The sequence below is a fragment of the Balaenoptera ricei genome, chromosome 2, assembly GCF_028023285.1.
Source record: "Balaenoptera ricei isolate mBalRic1 chromosome 2, mBalRic1.hap2, whole genome shotgun sequence".
Classification (NCBI taxonomy): domain Eukaryota; kingdom Metazoa; phylum Chordata; class Mammalia; order Artiodactyla; family Balaenopteridae; genus Balaenoptera; species Balaenoptera ricei.
In genome coordinates, this window is record NC_082640.1 from 1,427,276 (window position 1) to 1,446,562 (window position 19,287).

General features: G+C 47.7%; 2 protein-coding genes across 3 annotated transcripts; one reads left to right on the forward strand and one right to left on the reverse strand.

The window, feature by feature from the left end:
* Positions 1 to 2,263: 2,263 nt before the first annotated feature.
* On the reverse strand, positions 2,264 to 3,256 carry LOC132360854 (skin secretory protein xP2-like). Its single transcript, XM_059915918.1, has one exon. It carries the CDS (start codon positions 3,254 to 3,256, stop codon positions 2,264 to 2,266), a length of 993 nt encoding a protein of 330 aa, XP_059771901.1.
* BAMBI (BMP and activin membrane bound inhibitor) lies at positions 2,926 to 9,169 on the forward strand. 2 transcript variants are annotated; one of them, XM_059909224.1, is made up of 4 exons: positions 3,258 to 3,330; positions 6,334 to 6,435; positions 6,531 to 6,818; positions 7,236 to 9,169. In XM_059909224.1, the coding sequence occupies exons 3-4, from the start codon at positions 6,581 to 6,583 to the stop codon at positions 7,652 to 7,654; spliced, it is 657 nt and encodes a 218-aa protein (XP_059765207.1). In that variant the 5' UTR covers positions 3,258 to 3,330; positions 6,334 to 6,435; positions 6,531 to 6,580; the 3' UTR covers positions 7,655 to 9,169. The 2 variants fall into 2 exon arrangements, with proteins under 2 accessions (XP_059765199.1, XP_059765207.1); XM_059909216.1 differs by lacking the exon at positions 6,334 to 6,435 and having other exon boundaries at positions 2,926 to 3,330.
* Positions 9,170 to 19,287: the final 10,118 nt, after the last annotated feature.

A 19,287-nucleotide genomic window follows, 5' to 3' on the forward strand; every position in this document is an offset into this window, starting at 1 on the left:
CCTTAAATTGAATTAAAATGGTTGCTTATTCTTTCAACTATTGATATGGCCTCATAGTTGACATATTATCCCTAAACCAATTTTGATTTTCCATATTGATTCAAACACTCTTGTTCACTTAGTTGAAAAGTCCATGTCTGCTCCAAAACCCTTAGATAAAGTGCAGACTTATTTCTCTTAAAATGAATTTTTAGCCATTTAAAAAGCCTGCCCATTAAACGAATAATGAAAACAAGAGAGGCGGAATCACTGTCTGATCACGGTGTTCTTATTCTGAATTGTATTTGGAACAAAAAAAGTGCACATCCTGGAATAACAACTGATGTTAATTCAGTAAAATGTTAAGTATCAGAGTATGACCCCTTTGGGTTGAAAGTAAAAGAACCTTAAGTAACAAGAGGACCTTATCGAGGAGCCCGAGTTAACCCTGAGATGGAACTTAAGGACCGGAAGTTAAGCCAAGGACCGGGAATCCATTTGGACTTACATCTTTGCCACCCTGCACATCTCTCTCCTTTTTTTCTTGCTTTGCAGACAGGGGGACTCTGAATTTGTCTGTCTCTCGTGAAGTGACCTCTAGAGATTGACCACCTGAGAGCACCTCAGTCTAAAGACCCCGAACAGAGAACCTAATTGGTCCAACTGGGGTCATGTGACTAGTAATGGCCAGAGGGGCACAGTGCCCTAGGGGACGTGCCTAGGGGACTAAAGGGGACGTCCTCTGAAGGGGGCTGGGAAGGCATTCACAGTGTTTACTACAATACGACTTTCATCAACGCGTGCCCCAGACCCTCTTCCGTGAAACAGGCATTTTTATCTGCATCACAGGTAGATGTGGTTATTTTCTGGTGCATCTCTGCCCACTCCTTGCTTCACGTCTATGATCCAGCAACAAAGAATTGCTTGTAGACCCAAGTACCCACCTCCTACTTACCACCCATATGCCCCCGTGCGATCAACGAATTTCACGCCTAAGTTCCTGTGGTCCTCTGTGCTTGTAATGGTCCCCTCCCAATTCTTTCATTCTTTAGGCGTCATGGCGGATGTCACTGCTTCCAGCAGACCTTCTGGACTTGTTTCCCTTCCTGGGCTAGTTATCTCTGCTGTCTTTATGCATCATAGCTGTGCACATAATCTCTATCATCCCTTGTTTGTGATTTACTATTTAGGTTCTGGCATCTTTTGGACCCCGCAAGCTGTGAGCCTGGCCTACAGTGGGTGCTCCAAAATAGTTGAATGAATATGCTCGAAAAGTTTCCTGTTGGCTAATAATGGACTCTCTAGAGTTAAAAGAGAGTGTGTCATTACAAGACAAGTATTGTCTGCATAAACCCCTCAGAGCTGTTAACTTGTCAAATACTCACATGTCAGGAAGTACCAACTAAACCGCCCCTCAGGACCTGCTGCGAAGCCCCCCATTAAGAAACGCCCGCTGCTGCTTACCTGGTGCCCTAACCAGTTTAACCGCCTTTTAAAACTTCTGCTGGGCTGGCGCTCCTCTCCTTTTAGATGCAATTTTGATCCAGTGAGGTAATGGGCAGAACAGCAGTTTATGAAATTATTTTATTTTTTCTGCATATACACGTTATTTTTCAAAGGCAATTTCATTAACTACATCCTGCAGCTCTGTGGACTTTCAACAACATTCATTTACAAGGTTGGCTTTGATTTTCAGTCGAGACATATATATGTATGTGTGTGTATCTATATACACACACAAAAATATATGTATACAAAAAATATATATAGATATATATATTTCTTTTCTTAGTCTTAATTTCTGCACTCTTGAGTCCTCAAGGGTTTGACTGCTCCTCCTGCCTTAGCATTAAATGCGCCTTTCCCCCTCGCCCCACCCCTTGGCATTTTATCAGGTCGCAAAAAGTTGGCTGATCCTAAAAGGAAATTTTGCAAATGGTTGACTTTTGTTAACCCCAGGTTTGGGGGGGGGGGGAGAGAAAAGAGCTTTCCTCAGATAAGAGTTTTAAACTGAATTTCCTCTCCACAAAAATAGAAAAACAACAGCAACCCTCCCAGGACCGCCTTTGGGCACTTAGTGGCGGGCAGCCCCCCAAGTCCTAGTAAGTGAATTAGCATCTCAGAAGGGCGCTCCCCGCGGGGCTGGTACTGATCAGGGTCAGCCGGTGTGTTTGCCTGCGACTGTTCGGGGGGTGGTTAATTGAGTGCCAGTCTCGGCCAGTGTCGTCTCGCTGGCGCCGGGCGCTTTTGGATTTGCTAATTTTCGTTAAGTGTCTGTGGCCGGCTACTCGGCCCGTCTACCCGGGAGAACTCGGCGGCTCCCGCTCATCAACAGCCTGTCTGTCTGGGCCTTATTGATCACTCGGCGGGGCGGACGCGCGGAGCGGGCGGGGGCAGGGCTGAACGCGCCCCCTTCCCGCCCCGCCGCCCGGACGCCCTCCCCGGGCGCGCGCCGGCCCGCGGGGCCCACGCCGGGGGCCGCCCCCGCTCCCCCGGGCTCCCGAGGCGCGCCGCGCGGCGGGAGGGGTCCGAAGGCGGCCACGCGGGTCCCTCGCGAGTTTCGGAGAACGAAAAGGAAGCCACGCACTGGCGCACGCCGGCCCGAGGCAGGGCGGTGAGGGTCACGGAGGAGGGGGCCCGAGGCAGGGCCTGAGGCCCGGCTCAACCCGCCGCTCCCGAAGGTCACGGGCGCGCGGCCTCCGCGAGGGGGAGCGCGGGAGACGGCCGGCGCCCTCCGCAGACCAGACGCCGGCGCCACTCGGAGCCGCGGGGCAGCGCCCTCCGCCCGCGCCCGGCCCCGCCCCCCGGCTGCGGGAGGAGCGGCTGGAGCCCGGCGGCCAATCGGACGGCGCCGGCGCGGCCGGGGCGGGGCCGGGGCGGGGCCGGGGCGGGGCAGGGCGGCGCCGGCCGGCTCCCAGCGCGGGGCGCTATTTACGGCGAGGAGCCGGCCTGATCCGGGCGGGTGTAGGCGGCAGCTCGCGGCGGGCGGTGTCTGCGCGCTCCGGCGCTCGCGCTTTCGCCGAGTGGCCGGCCGAAAGCGGGGAGCGGAGCCGGGCGCCCACCCCGATCGCCGCGCCGAGCGGGCGGAGCGGAGGAACGCGCCCTGCGGAGTCGGACCCTGCCTCGCGCGCCCTCCAGCCGCGCTCCATGCTCCGGCCGCGGCCCGGCCCCGCGCCCCGGGCAGCACCAATGCCCTGCGCGCGCCGGGAGCCGTAGGCTGCAGCTGCGCCGCGGCTCCGGGAGCCGGCGGGGCGCCGCGGCCGTGGGGGGCGTCCATGGATCGCCACTCCAGCTACATCTTCATCTGGCTGCAGCTCGAACTCTGCGCCATGGCCGTGCTGCTCACCAAAGGTGGGTGCCCGCCGGCCAGCCGGCGGGGCGCGCGCTCCCCGGGGAGGCGCGCGGGGTCCCGGAGCGCCCGCCGCCAGGGCTTTGTTAGCGGCGGGGGAGGTGGCCTCCCGCTCGGGGCCCGCAGGTCGCGACAAGTTGCCCGTCCTTAGAAGTCGCGGCGGTGGCTTCGCGGCCGCCCCCGGGTATCCCGGGCCCGACGCGCGGAGGTGGAGTGACAGCCTGCGGGCGAGTGGTTGTCAGAGTGTTTGTGCAGGTCGGCCCGTCGTGAACTTCCGAGCGCTGCAGCCGGGGAGCGGGGCCCGAGTGTGGGGCGGAGGCGGCCGGGAGGGACGGCGGACCCCGCCCCCGTCGCTCTGTGCCCGCGTGTGCGCGTCTCCGTCGTGAGTGTGTGTCTCGGTGGTCTGCGCGGCTCTGTATTTGAGTGTGTTTGTCTCTGCTGCGAGTGCGTGTCGGTATTGCAGTGTCTCTGTCCGTGACTGTGTGTGTGTGTGTGTGTGTCTCCGAGCGAGGGTGCTTGTGAGCCCGCGGGCGTGTGTGCCGTACGAGGGGCGTGCGTGTGTGCAGGAGTGTGGGCTGTGTTGCTTCTCAGGGGCTGGGAGGTGTGGGCTCTGTCAGCGGTCGTGTTTCCCACTCACCTCATATTTTATAAACGCTACTCAAAAAAAAAAAAAAAAAGCAGCGGTCAGTTTCTTTTTTTTCCTGCAGGTTTTCGCCGTTTTGGTCAAAATAACCCAAACAACTTGCCTCTGGGTTTCAAGGTCCCTGAGCCTCCCTCGCCAGGAACTCTCCCTGGTGTTTACTCTGCGAACAGATACTTTTTTAGAAAATAGGAAGCATTTTTAGCTTTTTCCACCCCGCATCCCACGCCCCCTTTCCTCTAATTGCCATGTAGCAGGCATGAGGTTGAAGGATAAGCCAGGCCAGCGAGGATGATGTGCTACAGTATTTATTTACTTTGCGAGGAAGGCTGTAATCAGCCGTAAATAACAGCCCTCGCGGCGTGCAGAGGGGAGCTTCCTGGCCCTATCAAAGGCCGGCCGAACGGGGCCGGACTGCGGCTGACATAAGTCGCAGATACCGAAACTATGTGCCTGATAATGATATAATTAGGGGATCAGAGGTTTCTGACTGCTGCGGACTTCAAAAGCTTTGGAAGAAGCCCGCAGTCTCTCCTGTAGCCGTCCGGACTGAAGCAGACATTTTTGTTTAATCACCGCATACAGTAACTAGAAAGGGGGGCAGACAGAAGAGCATTGTTCCCTCTTTCAAAATACCAGTCCCCTCCTGGCCTTCCACGTGCCACAGGAAGAAACTTTATGAAACGGCAGAAATAGAGCTTTAATACAGTAACACAAAAGTCCATTCAACTTGCTCAAATGTGGCTCCAATTAAAAAAAAAAAGTTGTTAGAGCTTTCCTAGTTACCTGTCAAAATTTTATTAGACTGTTTTAGGTCACTGAAAATACAGTCTTTCAAATAGGCTCTCGTAAACATTGAAGCAGCATTCTGCTGTATTCAGCTTTCTTTTTTTCTGCACGAGGTCTGAAGTGACTGGGATCAAAACTGACTTTTAATCTGTTTTATGTCTACTTTCAATCTGTATGTGGAAATTGTCAGACTTAGGGATCTGCAGTCATCACCACTTAAGACCGGTGAGCTTTATGCGAAAGAGCGAGCAAGCTTGGAAAGAGGAGTAAAAGAACTTCTGCAAAGCAGGCTTCTGACTGGAAGGTCCTACTTACTGGAGAAGGGACCTGGGCCCAGACCAGGAAAGCAGCAAGACAGGACAGGAGCAAGACCTCCGGCTTTGCGTGGTGGCACTCAGGTTGCCAAAGATCTGTGTTTAGTTGGCTGGTTTTTTAGACCTGAAGCATTAGCAGACGCTGCTGAAAGCTGAGCGTTTGGTCCGGTGGCCTGGAATTTGGACAGATAGTTAAATGAGACCTCTTACTCAGGCATTCACGGGAGGAGGGAGGAAGAAAGGCGAGGCTGGGAAGACGTTTGTAAAGCGGTAGTGCCCCGTGTTGGTGTTGGCGTTCAATTTCAGGGCGGCGGTTTCTGTAACCAGGCGGAACTTCAGATGAGGAAGCTGGGGAGAGGTGTGTACCCGGGTTCAGTTCACAGCAGCTTCGGCCGTGGCAGGTGACAGTGGCCGCGGTCCACCGGGTCAGATAGCGTGTGAGCGAGCGCTCCCAGAGCCAGATTAGTTCAACGAGAAGTTGACGTGGAAGCCTCAGCTCTTGCGCTGTGACTTGCAACTCACAAACTAAGTTTTAGAAAGGAAACTTTTAATCACTTCCTGTAGAAAAATTTGAGGTTTCCTTAAGGATTTTTCATTCAACCAGCAGAGGCTTTTCAGTTTCAATGTTTCCCCTTGTAGATCCCATGTTGAATTACACATAAAACTGGGGAGTCTGGGGTGGGGGTGGGGTAGGGGGGGTAGTGAGCCTTGCAGTTTTACCCCCTCCTCCCTGCTCTCAGTTTTATGCCTTTCCATTTGGGCTGAAAGAAATTGACTTTGGCAAGCAAACCACTAATTGTAAACTGCCTAGTTCCTGTTTTACAATATACTGACTAAAAGCTCCCCCGCACGCGTAGATCTTTATAGGCAAAGTTTGCCTTTTCTAGAGAGGTTGCAAATAGCTACCCAGTTTCATAGTTTTCAGACCCCCTGACCAGAGCAACTTCTAGATTGCTGTGTTTCTAGTTAGTAGCTTTATGAGGTGTTAGCTAAAGCTCTTACATCTCGGTGCAGCCCTTTGAGGTAGTAACCAATTCAGCAGCTGCGATCAAATACTTAACTGACAGAATCTAAAAGCCTAGCATTTCATGTTGTACGGTCACGTAGGATTAAATGAGTAAATAATGTAATTTACCTTACGGTAGGAGAAATTATGGTGATGATTATTTTGCTTCAGAAACAAAAGTGTTATTTTTCATTATGTGCTAACTTATATCCTAAATTGAACTTTCCTCTGCTACGTGGATTAATACATTTCTAAGATGATATTTCCCTGGCTTGGGATTCAAGCACCGGCTTGCACAAAGGGCTTTCCCCGTCCACGTGGACTGCCCTTCGAAGCCCTCAGCTGCATGTTCTCTAAAGTGAGTGTCTTCGAGGTTGCGGGTTCAGCAGTTGCTTGAGTGGACGCCTCGTCTGGTCTCTGAAGCAGGCTGACGCCGTCTCCCCTTGTTTTCAGGTGAGATCAGGTGCTACTGCGACGCCGCCCACTGCGTGGCCACTGGTTATATGTGCAAATCTGAGCTGAGCGCCTGCTTCTCCAGACTTCTTGATCCTCAGAACACAAACTCCCCTCTCACGCATGGCTGCCTGGACTCTCTCGCGAGCCCAGCAGGCGCCTGCCAAGCCGGACAGGGCCACAACCGCTCTGGCAGCACTGCGCCCGTGCTGGAGTGCTGCCACGAGGACATGTGCAATTACAGGGGGCTGCAGGACGTCCTCGCCCCTCCCAGGGGGGAGGCCTCAGGTAGGGAGAAGCCCTCTGACCGAACCCTTGCCTGGTCTCTAGGCTTGTGACAGCCATGACTTGGCCTGCGTGCTGCTGATCTTGTTGTTAATGTAATTAGGGATAGCAGAGGGAGAAGCGTGGCTGGGTGCAAAGGGGCATCTCTACTGGGTAGCTTTCGTGTCTGCGTGAGCGTTACATGTCTGTCTGCATAATAGGTTTTGCCTGTTTTTCCAACATTTTGAAGCCACTAAGAGACCATTACTAATCAGTAATGACAGTTCGCCAACAAATGTTTTTGGAAGCTTCTCTGCCACACCGGCGGCATTCCTGTTCTAAGTGTTGATCGAATTGTAAGCTTCTCTTTAATGGGGTGCCCCGTTGAAAACTCACGAATATCTCCAGGAGGCCTTGACCATTTTGCTTGTGTCCCTTTAGGACAAGGGAACAGGCACCAGCACGACGGGAGCAGAAACCTCATGACCAAAGTGCAGGAGCTGACGTCCTCCAAAGAGCTGTGGTTCCGGGCGGCGGTGATTGCCGTTCCCATCGCTGGGGGGCTCATCCTGGTGTTGCTGGTTATGCTGGCCTTGAGGATGCTGCAGAGCGAGAGCAGGAGGCTGCAGGACCAGCGGCAGCAGATGCTGTCCCGTCTGCACCACAGCCTTCACGGACACCGCTCCAAAACGGGGCAGGTGGCAAAGCTGGACTTGGAGCGCATGGTGCCCGTGACCGGCCACGAGAACTGCTGTCTGACCTGCGACAAGATGAGACAGGCTGATCTCAGCCATGACCGGATCCTGTCGCTTGTGCACTGGGGCATGTACAGTGGGCACGGGAAGCTGGAGTTCGTATGACGGGGTCTCACGGAACTCGACTTCTGGGACCCTTTGAGTTCTGCTGGACGGGAGCACTTTATCTGAAGAGAAACAAACTCGCGTCACGACCTTCGAGAGATAGAATGACCTCTGCAAACAGAATCTTGGATATTTCTTCTGAAGGATTATTTGCACAGACTTAAATACAGACAAAATGTATTATTTGCTTTAAAAGTATAAAAAGCAAAGAGAAGACTCTGTACACTGTTACCAGGGTTATTTGCATCCAGAGGGAGCTGGAATCGAGTACTTAAATAAAAGAAAATGTGCTCTATGTAAGCTCCTACATCTTGATTTATCATAGAGAGTAAAAAAAATATATATATATATATACTTTTTTTTTTGTCTGAAATTTAGCGGTGTCTTGTTATAAATTAAAAACTAAGCGGGAAAGGTAAGGAACTACATGTTAATTATTACAAATGAAGACCTATCATTGCCCAGAGTAGGATCTCAACTATAGATTTTGGCTTAACTTTTTTATTTTTATTTTTTTTAAACAAGACCAAGATCTCGTTTGTTCTTACATGGCACGTGTGTCAGTGTCTTACCCACAATTTGTTATTAAGATAATGCTGGTTTTTAACTTTCATCTAAATGAAATCAGAAACTTACTTATACCAGGTCAGATATCACTGATCAATTTCTGAAGTTGCCTTAGCAAAGAGTGGTATTTATCAACTTGATCTCCGTGCTCTGGAATACGTTTTTAAATGTGTCTACCTCCAATCAAAAAAGGAAAAAAGCTTACTAAATGAAACTTTTTTTTTTGGTAAAGTTAGTCACTGTCTACTTTTACTTCTTAATTCATCAGTTTATTCTGTCTCAAACCTAATTAAATATTTTGGACCCCAAATTAGCCAAACATGATTGTACCATGTTCCTAGTTTTTAAGCCTTCCTTCCACACAGTGTTATTATTTTTTTTTTACTTCTCAATCTTTAGAAAGATTTTCAAGAGTGAACGTTATATATATCGAGATTTAAATAACAATTTCCTCCCCAAATGATTCTTTTATTAATATAATCAAATAGACTTTGATTTTAGCCACTAACACACTATATAACAGTGTTTCCACTCCTGGAGGACTTCGGCAATATAGCCCAGCCTGAATTTAAACCCATGCCACATTTGTTTACTTTTTCCCCCCAGATGGGTCTTTGTTATCTTAAATGTGAGAATAATTTGTAGGTTCTTTTCTCAATTCTTTTGTATATTTGAAACTTTTGCTTAAAAATTAACATATAGCCTGCATATTTGAGTACATGTGGGGTTTTCTTTCACAAATGTTAAAGGATTTTTTGCATTTTTTTCTGGGATATTTTATGATCAGTATAATTTGGGTCCCTTAAGAAGACAGGTGCAGTCGCTCAGTTGATGGAAGAATCTGAGTTGAAATGACTAGTCTAAAAATGAATACCTAGGTTATTTAGTAACTAATGGACCACAGCCCCAAACAAATTAGGCTATGGAATAAATATGCGTTTTAATAAATGGCATTCGTATTGTGCTTTTTGAGATTGACAATTCTTGCACGCATGACTTACAATTTATAAAAGGTATTAAGTTTTATGTGTGTCAATTTTTGAGGGAGCCAAAGAATTTTGGGGCCTAACTCTCCAAACCTAAGAGAAGAGAATGGATCAAAATGGCCAGTGGGTGAAATTTCCACCCTCACCGCCTCTTCCAAGCTTTAGATCAAATTACAGTAATTTTGTAGCCTGAAGGTTGAAAGACTTCTTGCCCCTTCTGCATTCTCATGTCAGGGAGCGCGTCGTGCAAGTCCCATGATTCTGAAGTGGCCTCTTCCCTGGCTTGCCCTGCTCTTATTCTTTATAAACCCCATTTCTTCCAAATACCAGTTAACTAGGAACTCAGGAGTTCATTAGGAAATAAAAAGAACAGTGAAGGATTGAAATTTATACTCTTGGAAACACTTTGAAATCAGTGAATTCCATCCTCCAGGAAGGCCTGTGTCTGGGCTGGTGCTAAGATCACGGAAGTTTAGTGGCAGGTGAATACAAAGTGTCTCCACGTGGTTCTGTTTGGGCTGAGCTGCTTCCTGTTCGTTCTTCCGGAAAGGAGGCTGTTTACACCTCCCTGTTGATGGGACGGTGGCTCTGTGTTCAGGGTGTCCTCAAGTTGTAGCGACGTAATAGGCGGGGCCTGTCTCTTTCCGTAATAACAAACCCTCTCCCTTTGCTATCTCCTTATTTAGTATTTGTACACGTTCTTGCCACCAGTTTTAAAGTCGGATCTGCACATAACTTGGACTTCTGACGAAAATATTGCAGGTTTCTCCACTTTGATTTTTCTAAGAACTAAATATAGTGTCTACTTTTGGTTCCCTACGAGAGTGTAGAGGTTGCCAAGAGCAGAGATAAAGGACCCTTCATGAAATAATGACCTAGCTGATTCGGTGATGTAAGGATGGTGATGGATTTGTTTGTCTTTCCCTCATAGAGATGTTTGCCATTACTCTGAGGTGTCAGGACACGGCTGGCCTTACTGGGAACGGTCCTTGTTTAATATTGACATAGAACTCCCCCCAAAAGTAATTTTCCCTTTCTAAGTGGAAATTTGCCCAAACCAGAGACAAATGGGACCAAATTTGCCATGATGTTTCTGTATGTACACCCCTTAAACATTCTGCCCCTTTTGAAAAAATCGATCTGTCCGTGGTTACATCTTTTACGTGATTTTTCCTCCCTTATTTTGAATGTCTCAGAGGCTTCCTAGAAATTGACTGGTGTGTCTCTAATTTCTGCTGAACTGATTTTATTAAAAACACTGCACCATAGGGGGTTTGACCTCCCTCCTAAAATACCAAACATGTCTGCTTTAGAAAATCACAAAGCTCTCCTCTGAAGAGCTTGTAAATCTGGTTTCAATATGGCTTGATTATAGACTAAAAGCTTGAAAGCAGTGGCATCTAGTATCGTGAGTCTGGAACTAGCCTTTTTGGGGCCAGGACAGCTTTTTTTCCTTAGAGCCTCTAATTGTTCCTCTTCTGTGTCTCTTAGCCCAGATAACTTTAAACATACAAAAGCTACGTGGTGTGATGAGGTTGAACTCGTCCAAGGTAGCAGCCAAGAGCACTTGGGGGTCTCGCAGCCTGGGTTCCTATGCTCCTCTGTTTCCACTAGACGTGTGAACTTGGGCACATTACTTAGGCTCTTTGGATACTCAGTTCGGTTACCCACACAATGGGGGCAGTAATTACACTTTATGTGATTGTTGTGAGGAGGTGTGGGAGGTGGTATTCCTGCTAATACAAGAGTCTTGGATGAACTCAAGTCCCACCCACCCCCCCCCCGCCAAATCCTCAAAATTGGAGGACTGGTACCTATTATTTATACAGTGGATATTTTTATTTTACTCTTTAGTATTTCAGATCTTTGCATATTTGAGGTTTGCAAGCCCTTCAGTTGCCTGCAGACTGGATTTAACTTTTTAAATATTCACTTTCAATTGACTGCTTTTAGCCTCTCCTAGCTACAAATCATGTTGGTTTGTAATTGTTTCCTTTTGTAATAATCTAGATGGCTACTGATAAGAACATTTTCATTGTGTGTACCTATTCTGTTGGATATTTGGTGGTGCCGTGGTTAAGAATCCGCCTGCCAATGCAGGGGACATGGGTTCGATCCCCGGTCCGGGAAGATCCCACATGCCGCGGAGCAACTAAGCCCGTGCGCCACAACTACTGAGCCTGAGCTCTAGAGCCTGCGAGCCACAACTACTGAGCCCGCGTGCCACAACTCCTGAGCCCATGAGCCTAGAGCCTGTGCTCCGCAACAAGAGAAGCCACCGCAATGAGAAGCCTGCACACCACATCGAAGAGTAGCCCCTGCTCGCCGCAACTAGAGAAAGCCCGCGCAGCAACAAAGACCCAACACAGCCAAAAATAAATAAAAATAAATAAATTTTTTAAAAAAGTAGACCTTCTTATTAAAAAAAAAAAAAAAAAAGGAAGTTCTCTTAGAGTTTCAGCTGCTCCAGGTGGTTAATCCATTGAGAAAACCACAAAAGCCAAGTTAGGTGACAGAGTGTGTCAGAATTGCTTGAACAGTTCGTGTCTGATGCATTCTGAGCAAGTGCTACTATCAATTACAATTTGCCCCATAGGTGTTCCCGACAAAATACAGTGGTTCCACTGCTTTGGAGGACTTTGTGAATTTTGGGGGGGGGGCACCCTACTTAGTAAACAATCTACTTAATTTCCCTGGATGAAGTTAATTTAGTTAGTTACCCTGTGGGTCACAGTCATCATGAGAAAAATAACTGCTGCAACACCAACTCACTCCCTTCCTTCCACCCAATTCATTCTGTGGATGTTGCCCTCACTCTGCTGACAAAAAAAACAGACCCTCGGTCTGAGAATTTGAGATCCAATGCACTAATGAAATTAAATGCTCTTTTAAGTTTTGACAACTCTTTATTTGAGGTACAGTTTTAGACTAACCACAACCTTAGAGCCTCTAATTGTTAATCTGCTAACACTGCACGGTTCCGCAGTGCGGTGGTATCGTTCACTTGTCTGCCATTCCAGAAATTTGGAGATAGAATTGGGAAGGGGGACAGAGCTGAGTTTAACCAGATAGTAGGGTTTACTTGCAGCAAGGCAGCACTTTTCCAGTGGTTCTGCTTTGTAGCCTTTAGAAGTTTTTGTTACTAGGGGAGGGCTACCGACCTTACAGCTGCATACGTTCCCCTTTATGTGAATATGAACGGGGATAACCAGATAGGTATTGATGAGCAATCTTGGAGATACTTCGAATGAGCAGTTAGGTAACATCTCAAGGCATTTAAGGAGATTCCTCAAGACTTCAGGGAGATTCCGTCTACCTAGTAGCCAGCGGCCAGATGGCCTCTGGGGGCTATTTCAAATTGTATTTAGTTGCCTGTATCTTGCAGATTAGATTGCTATTGGACTAAGCCTGAGCAGAACCCTGGTAAGACGAGTCGATAACTATTTATCACACACCATAAGTATACACACAGGCCATGCCAGCCAAATGGTCTTTGTAATCCTGGAATGATTTTACATTTAACAAATTTCAGGGGGGCGTGTAAGTAGATGTTGGAATTTGTCAGTGATTTGTTTTTAGACACTTGAAGACTATGTTAGTTGTGATGAATTAATCAAGTCAGAGGCTGTCGTGTGGATTTACTCTGAAAGATCTCACGTTACAAACCTAATGGGACAAAAATTGTGTTAGCAGTCAAAACCAAGAGGAATATAGAAAACTCCTTATCCCTGGTCTCTTCCCCTTGGAATCTCCCTGGGGACTAATGAGGACAGTGGAGAAACACCACACTTCAAGCCGTTTCTGCCTTTTCAAGCATTGGACATTCAGGTGGAAACCTTTTTTACTAAATGCAGTGGATGTAATTTTGATACCATAGACTTTGACTCACTGTGCCTTGGCAAATGGGGTACTTCTCACCTGGATTTAGGGATTAAACTGTGAACTCCTAGCGGGCAGGAGCTAGCATCAGTCACCTTTGCAGGTTTCCACAATCCAGGGAGAGAGTGAGATGAAGGACAGATCAAGGCTTCTTGTCAACAGGCATCTGAATTTAGACTGTCAGTAAATAAAGAAACATTGTCTTTCTGTTTGTTTCTCTACCCCAAACTACTGTTTCCCAGATGTGTAATTTTTTTCTATGGGAAGCCTAAAGGAAAGCAGATTGCTAGTGAAGGGAGAAACCACTGGGGCGTGGCCCAATCCGCTCAGCCATCTTTTAACGTTAGCACGGCCTCCAGGTTAATTGAAGGAAACTGATTCTCTCACCAAAAAGTATATCCTCCCCCCCGCCATGAAACCAAGAGCTGTGCTTTCATGTTAGTATTTTTAAATATCCAAGATTTTCATCAAATATGGTTTCTCTAAGGAGTCAAGAATAAGCGCCTGAGAGCTGGGATCCTTGCAAAGCTCAAGGATCTGGAATCTGCAGGCGGATACACTGTTTCATCTTCAACGGCCTGTCTCAGCCCCGCTGGGGCAACTTTAGCGAATTCTTTTTCTTCTCCTGGAAATGAGCCTCTGACCAGATGCTATAATAACAGCAAAGAATAGTCTGCTGTGTCTTTTTATTCAAGCACACACCAAAAGTTATAAATAAGTTACCTGCCCCCTTCAAGCGTTTAGCATTTTCATCTGAAAATGCTTTTACTTCAAAAGTCAAGTGGTTCTGGTGCATCCATTTACAGTTTTATAATTTAGACTTTGTATAGCTTTCTTTTATTACATTATTATATAGTTTTTATTATTTTAATATAATTATTATACTATTATATATTATACTAATATTATAATCAATATAACATATGATATAATTAATATAACATTGATAACATTAATTTTATTAATATTAGATTATATTATATAAATGTATTAATTAATATAATATATAATATAGTTGATATTTTATATTATTTCATTATTTTTTATTATTATATAGTTTATTATATTATATATATATTATTTCTCTTAAGAAACTTAGATAACTTAAATAGATAACTTAAATAACCAAAGGTAAATTTAAAAATGTATGTGTAGAGGGTGATCGTTCATGCCTTTCCAATACTTATTTCTAGTTTCCCATATTCCTTTTATTTACTTAAAAACATTTTATATGTACCCGTATTTATATTTTCCATGAGTCCTGGCTCAAAGCAACGTCAACCCGCTTCCAGCAGTGTTTGTTAGAAATACGAATGAAGTGTGGGAAACAGGAGCGCCGTTTCTTCAAAAGCAGCACTGTTATCGGCCAACATTTTCAAAGGCAAATTTTCTGCAAAACCCTCCATGGCAGCGATCCTGCGGGTCTCCCCTGGGACTCTTCGTGTCCCGCTACGATGTCACAGGAGGACAAAGCACGGAGGTGGCACTGCTGTCGGGGGCCGTCTGAAGGGGGTTGTCCATCCCTTCGGGATGCTAAATGTCAAGGGTCATTTCCCGGGCCTGACACTGGATTGTGAAGCAGGTTAGGAGGTCAGTCCTTCCAGGCGCTGGTTTGTGGCAAGCACTAGAGGTGGACCATAAACCCCTGACATCCTCACCCACCTTGTTTAACCACAGGAGGCTGTTGGTTGGCATTTGTATGCAAATTGGGGCGAGGACGTAACCGGTGGCTTTGAAATGTTCACTTTGTTTATCCCAACGTGGGAAGCCCGGCCTTTTCTTGGTGGGGGAAGATTTATGGGGCTCTTATTCGTGGCCCTCAGCAGTGAAGGAAGTCCAGCAGTGACTGACACCTTCGGCCTTTTCATTCGCTCACGCTGGCCTTCAGGAGTGGAAGCGGCCGCCGGTCCCTGGACTGACCTGGACGGAGGGGCCCCCGGGACCTGCCAGCTCTCAGGTGGCAGAGCTCCTCTCTGTGCTCCCGGCTGGGCCTGAGCCACCAAAGCAGCAGGCAACCGAAAGGGGAAAAACTCCTGTCCTCAGAATATCCATCACATAAATACTGTGTCTGGAAAAAAATAAATTGGCCATTTCCTTTGGCTTCCTCTCCCCATCTATTCTGGGAAAAGGCCCCTCCTTCCTGGGCTTGAAGAAGATCTGCCGTGAAGTCTCTCCCTAGGTGGGTCTTTGTGGGAACTTGCTTTAGTCAAAAGCAGTTGCTCAAAGTGCTCCTCCTGACCATGGGTGGTACGGTTTTGGCTTGCGAGGGACCTGGGTTTGCATCCCGACTTGGCTTGTTACCCGTAGTGGGACCGCAGCCTAACTAACCACTGTTTCCTCACTGACACGCGAAGATAATAATGTTCTCAGCGCTTTGGGCTGTTGGGAGGATTAACTAAGACAACGAAAATAAAGGTTTAGCTCAGTCCTTTGCGGAGGTGTAAATGTTAGCCATTAGGACGAGGTGTTGTTCCTTCATAAACCCTCACGATGCTTGGAACAGACGCACAGGGGCCTGGGGGTCCTCACGCCCACCTCACAGACCGAGAGGCAGACTGGATAGATTCAAAGATCCAGTGACGTGCCGTCGTTTTTATATGTGTGTCTTTAATTTGTCCAGGTTAACCTTCCATGTTTATAGTTTGCTCAAGACAGTAGGAAAGTACTTCATTTTAATTGAAAAAAACATGGAAATTGCACTATCCCTTGTGGGAAAAGGTTACTTATTAGGAGCCATTATGACGTCTCCGCAGCACAGAGCAGATTGTGTAACGCTCCCCACGATCGGAAGGGCATGCTGTCTGCTCCCTGACAGCAGATGCCTGTTTTTGCACTTTCTGTTAATGAATACACACCTCTCCAGTGTGCTGCTTTGCCTGGCTGACCTAGTGACAGAGGGGCCGGCCGCAGTCCACAGCTTCGAGCCCAGGTAGCGCAAGCACGTGGCCTGGCCCCGTTTTGCCGCTCGGGGGTCCGTGCGCCGAGCTGGTGAGAGTCATCCCCACGGGAAGGCGAGAGGCGTATTAAGATTTTGTTCCAGACTGTTCCTGGGTTCCATAAGCTGAGTGAGGACTGCTCTCATGAGAATCTGTGCTTCTACGAAATCTGTTGGCCTAAAACCACACTGCAGGGACTTCCCTGGTGGCGCAGTGGTTAAGAATCCGCCTGCCAGTGCAGGGGACACGGGTTCGAGCCCTGGTCCGGGAAGATCCCACATGCGGTGAAGCAACTAAGCCCGTGTGCCACGACTACTGAGCCTGCGCTCTAGAGCCCGTGCGCCACAACTACTGAGCCCACGAGCCACAACTACTGAAGCCTGCGCGCCTAGAGCCTGTGCTCCGCAACAAGAGAAGCCACCGCAATGAGAAGCCCGCACACCACAACAAAGAGTAGCCCCCACTTGCCGCAACTGGAGAAAGCCCACGCGCAGCAACGAAGACCCAACGCAGCCAAAAATAAATAAATAAATTTATTTTTAAAAAACACACTGCAGCTTTGATAATAGGCGAACCAATCATAAATCTACCAATTTGTCATTTATTGTTCCTTATGAGGAATGTGGTGACACCTGTCGTTCTGTGTCTCTGAGTGTTCCTGTAGGCCAGCCTCATGGGCATGTCACTTAAGAAGTTGACAGATCAGCGGGGCTTCCCCAGCCCAGGGCTCTGTCTGTGTGTCCCACGTCCATCGACACAGCACCTTCAAGCAGCGCCAGCCTCTTCCTGGACCGCCTGCGTGTGAGACGCGGATGGCAGGTGCAGCACGTTTCTCTTTAGCTCTGGAACCGTTCCCCCGATCCTAGGTCTCGCCCCTTGTTTCTTCAGACCCCCTTGGATGTGGCTTGCATTGTTAATGATTAACGTCAGGCCCCCATCTCTCCCCCTAGGCTTGGGGTGTCTTGTCTGTGACACTCCACAGCTCAGGCCATCTCTCTGGGTTCTGCATCAAGCTTGTTTCGAGCCCTTTTGCTCTGACTTAATGTCCTGTTTCTCCTGTGAGCATGTCTCTGGGTTTGGCTTTCCTGCCTAGCCTGTTTGTCTTCCAGTAATATGATTGGACACAGACCTTTGACTTCGGCTTTAGCTGGGCTGCTCTCTGTGTCAGCCCTGGTGCCATGATGTCAAGCTGGCCAACCAGTGCTGGACCAGGCCTGAGCCACCCTGCCTGCCTGGACCTGGAAACACTGGACTCTTGCTTAGATACAAACTGGGCTTCACACTCAAGAATCACATGTTAACTAACCTCACCAAGACATATCTAACCCTACATTTCCTGGTGGGCGTTCCTTACCCAATGATAGTGTAGGATTGGACCCTGTGGACTTAGGGGGTCAGAGGTAAGCTGGAGTCCTCATGGCCAAGACAGTGGTTGAGGGAGGAGACCCGCACCATTGGGAGTGAGGACACACTGGCAGTTTCTCTGGTGGCCCCTGAGCTCATCACAAAAGGGGGTGTCCCTTTTTTCCAGGCCCTGGTCTGATGGTTTGCACTGAAATCTGTTATAATTGCTCTAATTCTTGCTGCAGGCAGAACAATTTAGGCTCATCCACTCTTTGGTTCTCTGATGAAACTGGGTCAGTGACATTTCCCGTCCCCTCCAGCCTGTTAAGTTGCCCGTGAGAAGGAGGAATAAGTCTTCTTCCACACCCACCGGGGAGGCCTCGCTAAGGAGTCAAGGGGGCGCTCCTGGTAGAGCTGGGAGAAAGGGAGAAACCTGAGCCTTCCCAAGAGCTCCTGCTCCCCGTGGCTGGAGGCCACCTGAATTCACAGGCCCAGGAATCACCAGCGGGGTCTGGTTGGATGAGATGTTGCAGGTTTTCTGGCCGAACTGTTGGCCCACAGAGGCAGCTGGTCAGGCTGTCGGAGGGGGTGAGCACCCTGCCCTGGCCCGGCCTAGTGGGGATGTGCACCCCAGAAAGCCCACGGGCTTCCGCCGCAGGCCCCTTGATGCCCTGTGCCAAGGTGGGGTCTGGGCAGCGCTGGCCTCAGGCTCGTTGAGGACACACCGCAGCCTTGGCAGCCCGTGGAGAGGGCCTGCAGAGCCCTCCTGCGTGTTCCGGCCCGTTCCTCGGGTAGCACGGTGCCCTGCACAGCGCAGGGATCGATGGAAGCTACCACGGCCACTGCTGTTTCTCTGCTAACATCTTTCTCTTGGCCCCTGTTCACTATGGTGCAACTATGATGAAGTCTGTTTTCAGTTTTTGAAAAAGAAGCCATTTGTTCAAAGATTCCACACTGACTAGTGAGACTGAGTCAATCATGCCATCTTTCGGCTTCTTTTTTTTTCATTTGTAAAACGAGAGTCACGATAACACTGTTTCCTTCCCACCTTAGAAGTGTGCTATGGGAATTCTGCACGACTAGCAAGGCCCTTTGAGCTCCTTGGGAAAGGCACTATAAAATAAAAATCACTGTTAAGGTACTATTTTGAAATAAAGAGAAAGATTCTTGTGTTTCTGTATTTTTATTTCTTTTATACTTTTTGTTCTCTTACTCTTTCAATATCGGTTTTGAATCATTTCTCCTCTCTCTAATATTTATAATGAAACGATAAAATTTGCTTTAAGGAGACCGAACATGGTTTACATAGCAGTTACAAGGTTAGGGCCATGTTTCCTTTTTTCCACCAATACAAGCATTACCTGTTTGGAGTATTGTTTCTAAATGAATTTACATTTACAGAAAACCTCAGGCTTAGAATTTGGGCCAAGGTGGGTAGAGAGAAAAGTCCAAACAGTATAATTATCAAAAGCGGTAGTAGCACTGTTGAGTATAGTTTGAACCAAACATGCTGACTTTTCTTAATGTCCTGAATAAAAATGAAACAAAACAAAACATCAAGTTCAGCAACAACAACAACCAAAAAAAAAAAAGGAAGGAAGGAAAGAAAAAGAAGATGACACAACAAAACAAAAACCTTAGAATTCTGCTTAAAAATCGCCTTAACCTTTGTACTTTTCCGCTACTTTAGGCAAATATTATATAGCGATGAAATTGTCTTTTGTTTTTGAAAATTTTCTACAATTAGCTGAAATGTTAAGATTAGTAGACTGTGTCATGGTTAGAACAAGAAGAAGAAATATTTATGTTTCCTTTTCACTTACACCTAAGTGTTTAATATTTAAATATTGCAGATTGGGGTCTTTCTGCCTACCCCACAGTTGGAAGAAACTGACTAAATGGCTTGCCCAAGGCAAATGCC